At 44.3% G+C, this 13,678-nt stretch overlaps 1 protein-coding gene across 6 annotated transcripts in view; it reads right to left on the bottom strand.

Annotated features, from left to right (window-relative positions):
• Kdm5c (lysine demethylase 5C) overlaps nucleotides 1-11,671 on the bottom strand; it is a 39,440-nt gene extending 27,769 nt beyond the window's left edge. For 4 of the 6 annotated variants that reach the window (XM_004661025.2, XM_004661027.2, XM_045141046.1 and 1 more), the window contains exons 1-8: nucleotides 11,189-11,671; nucleotides 7,450-7,527; nucleotides 4,648-4,770; nucleotides 4,184-4,354; nucleotides 2,824-2,958; nucleotides 1,667-1,790; nucleotides 1,389-1,570; nucleotides 31-189 (exon numbers count right to left, since the gene is read on the bottom strand). In XM_004661025.2, coding sequence (XP_004661082.1) covers nucleotides 31-189; nucleotides 1,389-1,570; nucleotides 1,667-1,790; nucleotides 2,824-2,958; nucleotides 4,184-4,354; nucleotides 4,648-4,770; nucleotides 7,450-7,527; nucleotides 11,189-11,338 — 1,122 coding nt within the window. In that variant the 5' untranslated portion in view covers nucleotides 11,339-11,671. The remainder of the gene's footprint in view (nucleotides 1-30; nucleotides 190-1,388; nucleotides 1,571-1,666; nucleotides 1,791-2,823; nucleotides 2,959-4,183; nucleotides 4,355-4,647; nucleotides 4,771-7,449; nucleotides 7,528-11,188) is intronic. The other 2 variants (XM_004661026.3, XM_045141045.1) reach the window with 1 other exon arrangement.
• Between the last annotated feature and the right edge of the window lie 2,007 nt (nucleotides 11,672-13,678).

The following is a 13,678-nucleotide window of genomic DNA, read 5'->3' as shown; positions in this document are numbered from 1 at the left end:
GAAGACAAAGATCCCCTTCGTGGGCCTTACCGCCATGACACATTTTGGACACCGCCAGACACCTTTTGGGATCTCAGGCAGAGGAGGGAGCAGGCAAAAGATGTGGTAGTTGTCATCACAACCATCACACAACAGGAGTTTGTCATCTTCATCTCCCCGGGAACACATCCGGCACACATAAGACTCAATCTGCCAGGAGAAAGTACAAGTTCATTAACAAAGGCCCTGTTCGACCTTCAAACACCAGGCTCCTCCATTAAAAGCCAAGAGTATTTGCTAATTGCGTTGTTTATGACCCTGTATAAGATAGTCATACAAGGCTTGGAGTGCAACTGCATGCATGTAACACCCAAATAAGCAGGTTGCAATGTAAGAGATTATAAAATCAGTCTTAAATCTTCCCATTTATATCTTTTCAATAATGAACACTGTTCCACACTATGTTAGACTCTATCTCACAGAAATGAGTCAGACATAATATCTATCTGCCTTTCAAAAACATGCAGTACTCTATATAGTGTTCATAAAAACTGGGGCTAGAGAGATGGTTCAGTGGTTAAAGGCACCTGTTTGCAAAGCCTCGTGGCCTGGGTTTGATTCCAGCAGCAGAAGGCCCTGGCATAGTCATACACACACTCACTCTCTCTCAAATAAATAAATATTAAAAGAAGAAAGTGAAAACTGCCAATAGCAAGCCCTTTAATACTGTGAAGACCTGGAGAAGAAAAGCATTCATATTAGCTGCACATGAGGAAGAGCTGCCTTAAGGAAGTCATTGAGAAGGTGTCACTTGAAACTGACTAAAACCTGAAGACAAACTAAAGTTTGGCAACTGGAGGAGAGCAGAGGGAAACTATTCCAGGCATAGGAAACTACATGTGCAAGAAATATAGGAATAAAAAAAGATACCCAAATTCCCCAATGAGGAGGGTTCCTTCAGAGGGGAGAGGACAGGGTGAAGGCTAACGATGATACCAATGTGGCTATATACACACTGTGTACATAACTAATAATAATAAAAGATATGTCTTTGGGAGGAAAAAAGATACCTACAACTTAAAACAGAAGTGTGAGGTGAGCAGTGCTGGAGAATGAGGCTAGAGGGCAGCAGGGTACCATGCATGGTAATGAACTTAGCCTTTATCCTGAAACACTGGACAACGAGTTTTCTCTGAACCCTTCTAGCACTGTTTGGACAGTACTTTTTCACCAGTTCCTGTTCTATGTTCCAAATGAGTTGGCTTCATTTCCCCCAATTAAGTGAACTACCTGAGGGCAGAGCCTACCAGGCCCACTTTTCTGCTTAATGCAACATCGTCTGGTACCATGCTTGGGAAATACTCATGGAGGGGATGAGAAGCATCTCTAAGCCAGAGCTAGGTCCTTACAAACTGGGCATTGCTGTGGTTCCTCCGTAGCCTCATGGTCATCTTGGTGCAGGGTTCTGGACTGTGACTCAGTTCCTCTTTGCTTTCCAGCAAGGTCTTGGGTGAGGCTGATTCCACCTTCACATCCCCACCTAATTCTTCCTTCACCACTACAGTAGGAGGACACTCAGGCCCTTCCTTATCTGGAGGAGAAAAGTAGCTCTAAATATAAATCTGAGACACTCAGGGCCCTGTTTCCTCCCTCCAGGTAAGTCCATACCCAGGATTTCAGGCCTCACCTTTTTTCCGCAGAGTCTTATCCTTGGCCATAAGGCCTAGCCCCATCATCTTGGGGCCTGCCCCATAGATCTGTAGCTTCTTCAGCTCTGGATTCTTTTCAATGTCTTCCTCTGTGGGTTCCGGCTAGGAAGAAAGCAGGAAATGAGTCAAGACAGTTATCTGGGGCAGATTGCCCCATCCTAAATGAGCTATAAATCACCCAAGTTCATGCCAGAGGCTAAGGCATAAATGTGCCAGGGCAAAAATTCAGAGTTGCTTTTAGAAAGACTGGGGTTAAGTCTTCATTCCATCTTGGAAAGAAATTAAGGACATACTATCAGTTTTCCCAATGAAAATATTAACTCATACTTAATAGTGACAAGAGGGTTCAGGGATAGCATACATTTAAAAAAACTAGGGCTGGAGAGATGGCTTAGCAGTTAAGGGACTTGGCTGCAAAGCCTAACAACCTGGATTTGAATTGCCAGTACCCACGTAAGGCAGATGCATAAAGAGGTGCATGTGTCTGGAGCTCGTTTGCAGTAGCTAGAGGCCCTGGCACACCCATACATACATACATACATACACACACACATACATACTCACTCTCTCTTTCATATCTATCTCTCTGCTTGAAAATAAATATAATTTTTTTTAATCTAACAGTTTAGCTGGGTTTGGTGGTGCATGCTTTTAATCCCAGCACTTGGGATGGCTTACAAAGGACCTCAGTTCAATTCCCCAGGACCCACATAAGCCAGATGTACAAGGTAGCCCATGTGTCTGGAGTTCCTTTGCAGTGGCTAGATGTCATGGTGTGCCCATTCTTTCTCTCAAATAAATTTTTTAAAAATTAACAGTTTAACATTACCAGTAAGTGGTGACTAATATGGTCTGCTAAATTAACATGCTTCAACGAGCCCAGAGACAGTATAGATCTTGATCTCTGTTGCATGGCCCATGCCAAGAAAAACTGTATGGCATACAAGTTTTTGCCTGAAAGTAGGATATAGAAATAAGGAGAAAGAAGATTTCTGCTCTGTAGGAGGTACACTAATACTTGATAACTCAATGAGAGAAAAAACAGTGCAACAGAGAACATAGCCTCAGTCAGCCAGAGGTAGCAGTCTCTCTTCATTCCAAAACATTTCTAAGTTACACAAAGGGAAGTACTCACATCAGGCTGTAGTCTCTTGGCCCGCCGTCCATAGCTATTGAACTTGGAAGGCTGCACAGACTGTCGAAGGGGGATGCTGTGAGGTTTGTATTCTTTGTCTTTCTCCTCGTTATCAAATGGACGTGTATTACACTGCTGGGGATAAGTAAAAAGTAAGGCCCAGAGAGGACATGGGACTGTGCAGCTATCAAAAACAAGAACTTCCTTTCACCTTCACTCAATGACCATTAAAATTGGGGTCCACTCTCCTGACCCACACTGTTCAAATAGTTTTTATCTTCCCACTTTGTGTATTCTTCTCAGTGCCTCTGCTTATATCATTCCTCCTTCCAATAACCTCCAATTCAACCATCTCCAAAGTAAATCAGAATTCATCTTTTCCCAGATCTCAAAAAATCTCTCCCTTCCCTATCTCTAGATTCCTTGTTAGTTAAGACCTCATTAAGTAATGTAGACTAGCCCTACAGACAATTATAGAAATTTTAACAATGGACAGTGTGGAAAGAAAGAAAAACATCATTTGGAAAGGGTAAAATCTAGCTTCTAGGTCTCCAGACAAGGAACCAGTTCTGTTAATAGCTAGTGTGGCTATATGTGGTAGCACACAACTATAATCTCAGCACTTGGGAAGTATAGTTAGGAGGATGAGGAGTTCAAGCTACATAGTTCAAGGCCAGCCTGGGCTACCTGAGACCCTATCTCAAAAAAAAAAAAAAAAAGGTCAGGCGTGGTGGTGCACACCTTTAATCCTAGCACTCAGGAGGCAGAGGTAGGATGATCACCATTAGTCTGAGGCCAGACGGAGACTAAATACAGAATTCCAGGTCAGCATGGGCTAGAGCAAGACCCTACCTCAAAAAAAAAAAAAAAAAAGGAATTTGTGCTAATGAGATAGCTCAAAGGTTAAAGGTAAAGGCACTTACATGCAAAGCCTGCTGGCCCAGGTTTGGTTCATTCCCCAGTACCCATGTAAACCCAGATGCAAAAAGTGGTGTATGCATCTGGAGTTCGTTTGCAGTAGTAGAAAGCCCTGTTGCACACCCACCATCCCAAATAAATAAAAATATGTTTAAAAAACAGGGGCTTAAAAAAAAAAACATGGGTCACAGAGATCGCTGAGTAGATAAAATGCTTGCTTATGCAAGTGTAAGTACCTGAGTTCAGATAACTAGAATCCACGTAAAGCTAGATATTAAGCTAGAGGGTAGGGGAGGGGAAAGAAGGGGAGGGGAAGGAAAGGGAGGGAGGGAGGGAGGGAGGGAGGGAGGGAGGGAGGGGAAGAAAGGAGAGAAGAGAGAAAAAGTAAGTGTGGCACTGTCTGTGGATAAAGCCTAATTCTGCCACGGCCAGGCATCCTTACCACAAGGTTGGCTCCGGACTGGTACATCTCATAGGGATAAACAATACGTTCATAGTGAGAGCGCAGCAGAGAACCAATGTTTTTGCCTGGTGGGTAGTTGAGACGCTGGGCCACACGAGCCCATCGACGATCCTTGCAGATGGTTTCATAACCACCTTCCTCCACTACAATCTGAAAGGACAAGCAGGAAGAGACAAGGATGTGTTGTGGATATGAACATGAGAAAGTAGGCCTATAGAAAAAGCAAAGAGGACAAACCCCTCACACTTCACTGAGAGCTAACATGTATCCCAGCTTCAAACTGCATCAAGAGATGCTAAAATATTCTCATGACAACTTTGTGTGTTACCAGTCTGCCCATTTCATTATAGCCCAGGAACCCAATATCCAAAGCAAAGGAGCCCCTAGAGTAGCAAGGCTACTGGGATAGGGTTGGGGGTATTTGAGGAAAAATCTGTTCTTACTTTGCTCAGGCTATAGAGGTCCAAGATCCGTCGTTCCACATTGGGAATCTTTAAGGAAGAGCCCTGGATCTCCCAGAATTTGGCAATCTGGTCCAAGTAGTTCAGTTTCACTCTTGTCTGGGCCTAAAGAAGAAATGGCTCAAAGAAGCTGGCTACTCCCCTCCTAACCCATCTTCTGACCCAATCTTAGAGGAGGAGAAAGGGAATAAAGTAGGCTTCTCCCAGTTAACTGGGTCCCAGACTAGAAAATGCTTGACCCCACCTCTCTCTCATATCCCAAGAGAGGGTCATATCATCTAAAGCTTTATATATATTCTTCCCAATCACTCTAACAGGGTTGTGACTTATTACTTGTACAGATGAGGAAACAGGGTCAGAAAAGTTGAGTTACACAACAAGCACCAATATACTTGAGTATCAAATGACTTAAATTTTAGTTTTTCCCCTTCTACTACTGATGTGCTACATGACCTTGAGCAAATCAGCATCACTATGCACCAGTGTGTATTTTTATTAGAAAAGGAAAATAAGTGCTGGTTGTGGTGACACACATCTGATCAGGAGTTCAAGGCCACCCTAGGCTACATAAGCCCCTGTCTTAGTAAAATGAAAGAGGAGATAACATGAACAAGGAAAGAAGAGGCAGGGGAGGAGAGAGAAGGAAAGAGGTGAGTGAAAGAGAGGAAAGGGGGGAAGGAAGGAAGGAAATAAAGAAGAGGGGAGGGAAGACAGAAAAAAAGGAAAGGACAGGAAAGAGATTGAGAAAAAGAAAGGAAAAGAACCTCCTAGTTCACTTAACCCAGAAGGATAGACTCAAAAGACATGTAAGGCCCCTCTGGAAGCTTCAAAATCACATCTAAACTCTAGACAGGTTTTTAAGAGAATGAGGTCTCCAAGAGCATATTCACTTTCTTATATCACAAAATTGATACTGTGGTAGAGAAAGGGTGAGAGTAAATAGTATAGGCAGAATGACTAAAGCATGGAGATGGCATACTTGAAACAGCACCTGGTTAACTCAGGGTCTGATATGAAACAAAGATCCTAGAAACCAGGCTTGCCATAATTTCATGAAGTCTCAGTGGCCTAAGAAAGGGTCCCAAAGGCCCTAAGTCTATAACTGTCTCTCTCTAGTCAGAAGTTCTTTTCTAGGGAGAAGTTGACTAGTCATTACTCTTCATCACTTTGTCCTAATCTCATTAAGAGAAATAAAGACAGTTCTTTTCAAAGTCCATAGGTGAGAAGAATTAAAATCTATGTGTGGTAAGAAATTAAGTTGTAAAGTTCCTTGGCTATAAGAACCCTTAATGATACTAAGACAATTCCTTTCACTTGAACCCCTCAATCTTCAACCCTGGCTTCCATCCTTGCTCCTCCTCCCCTCATTAGTCACCACTTAATCTCTAAAAGAATTACCCTGTCCCATGCTAAGTAATACCTGGATATACCTATATCCTCACAGACCTGGTATCAGATATATTTCTCTAAGGAACTTACATGACTTACAACAATTACTTCAGCCCTGACTGGAACAACACCTAGACTGGGCCTAGAAAAGCAGCTCTTAATGAGGGACAATTTTGCACCCCACAACCACTTCCACCTCACATACAAAAATTATCTAACCAGCAGGGCGTGGCAACGCACACCTTTAATCCCAGCACTCAGGAGGCAGAAATAGGAGGATCGCCGTGAGTTCGAGGCCATCCTGAGACTACCTCGTGAATTCCAGATCAACCTATGCTAAAGTGAAACCCTACCTTAAAAAAAAAAAAATCTGGGCTGGAGAGATGGCTGAGTGGTTAAGCGCTTGCCTGTGAAGCCTAAGGACCCGGGTTGGAGGCTCGGTTCTCCAGGTCCCACATTAGCCAGATGCACAAGGGGGCGCACGCGTCTGGAGTTCGTTTGCAGAGGCTGGAAGCCCTGGTGCGCCCATTCTCTCTCTCTCCCTCTGTCTTTCTCTCTGTGTCTGTCGCTCTCAAATAACTAAATAAAAAATTTTTTAAAAATTAAAAAAAAATCTAGCCAAAATTGTCAATAGGACTGAAGCTGAAGAATTCTGGTCTCAAAGACAACTCTTAGATTACACTATTCTGCTGGACCCAATCCCTCACTAGGACATCTAATAATGCTTGTGACTACCTAATAATCGGAGAGGATTGGGAGCATACATTTAACCTGTATCTTCAATGGAAAACCCCAGAACTTAGCCAAAATAGCTTCAGAGTACCCACTCTTCTTTATTCCAGGGTATTCTCAAGCCTCTAGTGAAGAATACTACCTTGTCCACACAAAAGGGCCTAGAATTCCTGTACAAAGAAAAGAGAGTAGAAAAAGCTTTGTTTGATGCCCCCCAAGTCTCCAGCCATTCCAATCTCTACACAGACCAGTTCCTGTCCTTCTACCTCACCCTTCACTTTATCAAGTACCAAAGAGGAAGATAAGAAGCATAAGGCCATGGATGAATTAGATATATGGGCTCACACAGAGCTGGCCAAAAAAGGAAGGGTCCCAATCAGCCCCTATTTTCCTTTTGTTGACCTAGGTAAGGTAGGTATTGATGGGGGAGTGTCAGAAGTAGCAAAATTTTGTGGGAAAAGGACATCCATCCCAAGCTTTGTGACTATCAAAACAGGAGCACATAATGCCCCTGCCCTTAGATATATCTGGAGCTCTAAAGCTTAGTGCATGCCCTGAGCATACATAAAAGTACCTTAGCCAGAAAAAAGAAAATGAAGGACATGGGATCAGAGTTCAGATATCCATTCCCATAACCCCACCAGCAGCTGCTCATCTTCTTACCTCTAGCTCATTCAATCTCTGGATTCGGGGAGTAAATCTGAAGTTGTCCACTTCCACAGCAAAGGGTGGCTGCCAGTCCTATGAGAATAGAAAGTAACTTGGGTTATCCCAGTTTAATAAAAGATCAGAGGGCACAAAAATCAGGTTAGTGCCCCATTCACACCTCCCTAGACATCTAGTCATCTCAGATCCATTCAAGTGCCAAATAGCCAAATCCACTCCCTCATTCTATTCCCCTGAGAACTTACAATAAAGGCAAAAAAGAGCCCCTAAAGGCCATATGTACATACCCTGGCAAATTTCTCCTAAGTCTCTCCCAACAGTACAGTGCCAGGGCTTTGAGAAATAGAGAGAACCCAAAACAGTTGAGCACAAACCCTCCTCACACCGACATAACCCCAGGACACACAGCCTGGAATACTGGAAACCACAAAGGATCTAGTGTCAGAAGACCTGGGATCATGCAGTAGCTGTACTATTTACTAGCTATGACAGCTTACCTTTCTGAATCTGTTTTCTCATCTGTAAGCTGGGCATATGAACTCTTGCCCTGGCTTCCTCATAAGATCAATAGGGAAAATTTAACTAGTTTTCAAATGAAAATGTTAGCAAAAGGAATCTCCATTAGCACTTGACAGCTTAGGCTGATTCCATCACCCAATATACATGCAGGGTAGAGCTCAGCTCTGGTTCTGGTAGGACTTAATGGTTTGGACCTTCAATGTGGGTTCTGTGCTAAAAAGCCATAGACAGACACTCAAGAATGGTCAAGGAACAAGAATCTGCATCACTCACTCACCAGGTCTGGAAGGATTCCTGTGGATCCTCTCTCATAAACTTGTCTGGTATAAGAAGAGGCAGGGAAAGAAGTCTGAGGGGTGAGCTAAGAGCTTGCATGCCCAACAGTGGTGGCAAAGAATGTGAGGATTTGGGGAAAATAAAGTCAGGGAAAGTTAAGAGAAGTTCTGGCATGCCAAGTTAAGAGTTTTCTCTGTCCTGCCTAAAGGGTACCTATGAAGAATCTTCTTCTCAATACCTGCACACATACCTCCCAGGGAGTCCTCTCTTCTTCAGATTCCTGGCGCATATTGGGGTGGCAAAATCCTAGAATAACCTAGATCAATGTCTTCATTGCATAAATTGGGAAAGTGAAGACAGAGGGGGGATCACATGCTATTAGCAGAGCCAACACTACAACCCATGTCTTCTGACCACTGGTTTCAAGGCTCTTTGCCCTATACCAAGCTACCAGCATTCATGGGAGGAGAGGAAAGGAACAGAAGGGGGAAAAAAAGAATGAAAGGGAGAAAAGAAGCTACTCATCTCTTCTGCACATACTTCTAGAAAGGGGGGCAGACTCTATCAGCGGGTAGAAAGTACCTGAGGCTGAGTGAATCAGGAGAGGGGAAAACATACACTAAAATGGTATGGTTCAAGTCCAGTGAAAATCTCCATACCCTCATAGTAGAGCACTCCCCTCAGCACAAATAATCTGGGTAGAAAGGTACTCAAAGCCAAAAACAGGACTTCCTCATTTCTGGAAACTCTGCTCATATCTCCTTTTGGGAATGAGCTATATACCTTCTTTCTCTTAAGTTCTAGCTATAATATAGTAAAACCTCTAAACTTAAAAAGAAAAAAAGCCAAGACTCCACAGACACTGTTCTTTCAGCAAAATCACGTTCTAAACAGTAATCAGTGAAACATCAAGCACCTGACAGGCAATTACAGACATGAAATCCTAAAGCAAGAGCTATAAAAAAGAAAAGAAGGTCCCAGAGTTCTCATCTACCAATGCTCAGAATGATGATATTAAGATAAGGTTAAAAAAAATAGGCTAACTACTTAGTGAAGGTAGGTAGTGTGCTGCTCCCAGAATACCCTGTCCTCCCACCCATCTATCGCAATGGTAGCAGTCACATGCTCAGCAATTCAGACCTGAAATCAACTCTTTTTCAAACAAACCTACAGTCCTGAGGCACCCACCCCTGCACAAGTTTCCACCCTGGCCCCAAGCATCACATGAGTATTTCAAGTTCCAAACAGAAGAAAATCAGCTGTCTAAAGGTGGCCTAGGAACAGCCCTAAGAGAAAAACTCACACATACCCAAAGAGCCAGGTCTCTTGGACTGAAAGAACGTTACTGGGGCAAAGAAATGAAGTCTACCAAAGAACAGTACTCTGTGGCTATGTGCCAGGGACTTGTCACTCTTCCTCTTCCTGGTCCCTCAAAGCAGGGCAATAGCGCCTGTATAAAGCCAGCCTGCTCAAAAGTCCAAAACAGGAAAGATGACAGATCTCAACTATCGCCATGTCAGATTTGCCTCTTCTGACCATTTCTAGGAGTGTTTCCTTAATGACCCTCAGGAATCCCACCTCTCCTGGATTCTACTGGCCTTCAAGACCTCTCACTACCCAGTGCCACTCCCTCAAACACCTGTGGACAGGCTCCAACAAGAAAGAAATAAGCTTACCCAACACTTTGCAGAGGATCCATCTAAAAACCAGCTTAGATCTGTGGCTTAGCACAGAAATTATCAAGTTGGATAAAGAGATCAGCAGTGCCCTCCTCAGGTAGGAATAGGGTTCCACACCCTGAAACAGTACCTCAAAAACACCCAGCTCCAGCCAAACTCAATCCTGTCCCTGGAAATTTATTGTCTTTTCTCCTCAGTGTCAGCAAGGAAACAGCCTGTCCTCACCTTGAGAAACTACTTCTGGCCTAGGAGGAAAAATATGGCTCTTGTTGTTGACATCTAAAAAAGCAAGTGTCCCAAAGAGAAATTTCCATAGCTCCATTCTATTTCTAGAGGCCTAAGAAAGCCTTATTATCGTGTCTGGGACTGACTACATCCTAGGCCAAAGCTGGGTAGGAATCTGCAAAGGACTTACACTCCACTACCAAGCTAACTAGTCCAAACCTCTCCAGAGGAAGTCAAGTCTGGGGAGTGGTACATGAAAAGCTCTGACATGGTCCTCAACTAAGAAAATGGAACACTTCCTTAGACCCATCTCAGGGAAGCCAGACAGAAAACACTCCCTCTAAGAATGATGTTCTGACTGGTCCATCAGGCCAGGATATTATCACAGATGAATTGTCCTGACAGGGTGTGTGTATGAGTCAACCCACAAAGGATCAAACCAATGACCACATCAAACACCTTCACAGTCACAGTAATTACCACTTACCTAGTGTGTACTATGTACAGCACTATCTAATTTAAACCAATTATTCCTAGGACCCATTTTACAGACTCAGATCACCTTACATAGATCCAAGGTCATGCAGCTGTGTAGTTTTGACCTCATGTCTGTCTCCCTTCAAAGCTGTAATCATTCCATTTAGACAACGTAGTCTGCCTTGCGAAGTGATGGCAGTGGGTGGAAGAAAGGCCGTATGTAGTAAAGCCTTGACCTGGGTGGTCCAAAGTAACTAAGACATAGTCGGGGTGCCTCTCTGCGAACTCTTGCCGGCCCACTAGACATCCCTGGTTTGAAAGAGTGATTTCCCAAAGAAGGGATATGGGTGGGTCTCAGACCCCTGAAATTACTTGCGCGCCTTACTCCACGAGAGGAACCCTGGCCCCAGGACTTTCTCTTCGATCCGCACAGCATCCGCAACGGTCCCTGCCATCCCATCTTCCCATACCACGAGCTGCCCTCCGCCCCAAACTCAGCCGCCGGCTACCCTGGTCCATCCCCAGCCTCGCCTCCGGCGACCACGGGCTCCTGGCCTTACCGCGGGTGGGCGGATCTTGCAAATGCCCGACTTCTCGGCGATAGGCCTGATTTTCGCAATGTAGCCAAGAGGGTCTCGGAACTCAGCCCAGCTAGGCTCGAACACCGGGCACTCCGGCGGCGGTAAGAAATCGTCGGGCCCCGGCTCCATGGTGGGCCCGAGGACAGGGCCAAGGATTAGGAGGGCTCACACCGCCCTTAAGGACTCATGGCGCCGCCACTGTTTGAAACCGAGGCACTTCTCGGAGAGTAGGCCCTAAGTGGGACGGCCGCCGCCTGCCGAGGTTCTGGGAGAAGTGTGGCTGCGGTGTTTCGAGAGTCCCAGGCTGAAGTTACTGACACCAGCTCTTCGCCCTGTTCTTTTCCTTCCAAACTCTGTCGCTTCCTCCCAACTACCGCAGCCTTCGCTACTACAGTTAAGTCCCAACCGCCACGGCCTTCATCGCCGCCACCGCCATCTTGGTTTGTCAGCGTCTCCCTCCCCTCCCACACCGCCTCACCACAACAAACTGGATCCCTCCGCAGGTTGTCTCTCCTAGCCTCGTTTACTTTGAGTGAAGCTAAACCCTAGTAAGCCTTAATCCCGTGAGGACTGGGCTAAATAGACTGGAATGAGTTCCATATTCGGAAGCAATTAGTCAAAAATACTTTGAAGACTGAGAAAAAATAGTTCATCTCAGTGGCGGAGGAGCAGTATCGTAATTTGCTTGCCGGACCCTTTTTCCGGATGGACCGGCGGTGCACGTTTAAAGGCCAGTGATGCGCATGCGCATTCTAGAGAGAGACCGGAAGAGGAGCTGGCGTTTTTAGGCGGTGGGCCCAAACTATCGCGGACGCGCACGTACGCATACACCCGCGCACGTACACGCGCGCACGCATATACACGCCCACACACGTACACACACAGCAGATCACAAACAGATCGTCACCACCTACGTAATCTTTTCTCCCAGGTCTTTACAGTGTGAACCAAGGAAGGCGGCTTCCGGTGCCTGATTTTAAAGAACCCTCCTCTTCTGAGTGCACGCTGCTGGGAGATTTACTAGGTTGTAGTCTATAGGCCATGACACCTCTGGAGCTTTAATTTTTTTGTAGGGAAGTCTGCTCCCGGAGAATGGATTTTTAGAACCCTCGGTCCCAAGTAAATACTTATTTCGCTCAGAATTTCCATTCTTAACCCAAGCCGGCATTTTAATAAATGGTTTAAACTGTTTGGTATGTATTTATAAGTGTACATACATTCATGGCACCTGCCACAACAAGCCCAATGTTTATATATATTTAACTATTGGAGATTTAGCAACAGTGCATTTTATCCATCATACGAGTGGCTACTGTGTCAAACATCTGCCAATTTGTGAGCCAGTGGTGAACTGCTTCTCAAACATCTAAGTACATTGATTGCACTTATTGTGGTTAGCCCTTGTAATATGCACTTAGAACCTGCTTTATATACATCAAGTATGTACATATTTGAGGAGCTATTTCTAAATAGGTTCATTACAGCTACATTGAATGTCAGACCAGTACTTTGGGGCTGGAGATGTAGCTCAGTAGTAGAGCACTTGCTAGCATGTGGAAGGCTCTGGGTTCAATCTGTAGCACCACACACACAAAGTACTTTGTTCACATACATTAGTCATCTACTGTATTTGAGGATCATCTACAGTGTTCATCAGGTGTGTACTATATGTAGTTTTAACATCAACTGTTTGAGTGTTTGCGCACATGCTGATTGTTATTTTGTGCTCTGTCACCATACTGTGAATTCATTAATGACAGGGATCATGTGGCCTTCTATATCCTTACTTTGTACCTTACATGATAAGAGTAAAATGTTGAGTGAACAAAAGAAAAATGACAAATAAGATATACTGACTGAAAATAAAGTATATTATGTAAACATTTTTTATATATTAAGCTTTTACTTATATTCTTGTATATATTAAGCTTGACCATGTTTGAGAAGGGCGAAGAGTATCATTTCTCTTCGGTTACTATTCATTATCACATACCATGGACCAATTAGGTAGATTCTGCCCATTTCAGAACTGAGCTTAGGACACCTTGGCTGAGGGAGCAGGGCACACAGGCAGAAGCTCACAGCCTGGGATCAAGCAGGCCTACCATCCCACCTCACCAGATCTGCCATTTTTTAGTTCTGTAACTTTGGGAAAGACCCAACTCCTGAAACTGAAAGGAGGGTAATACCTACCTTGAAGGAATGTTGTACAATACCAGACACATAGCAGGCCCTCAATATCTGGTAGCTGCTATTTTTATTTCAGAGCATCAACAACTAATGTGACAAAACTCATGAAGAATCTCCATTGTTGCAAGTGTGGTAGCAAGTACCAGTAATTCTAAACACTTTGGAGGCTGAGACAAAGGATTGCAATTTTTAGGCTAACCTGGGCAACATATCGAGTTCTGGGACACAGCCTACCTCAAACAGAGCAAAAAGAATATCTTTTGTGCCCAGCATTTTCAC

This window comes from Jaculus jaculus, chromosome X (assembly GCF_020740685.1).
Source record: "Jaculus jaculus isolate mJacJac1 chromosome X, mJacJac1.mat.Y.cur, whole genome shotgun sequence".
Lineage (NCBI taxonomy): Eukaryota > Metazoa > Chordata > Mammalia > Rodentia > Dipodidae > Jaculus > Jaculus jaculus.
The sequence above is the reverse complement of the archived record's forward strand: the minus strand, read 5'-3'. Positions and strand labels throughout refer to the sequence as shown.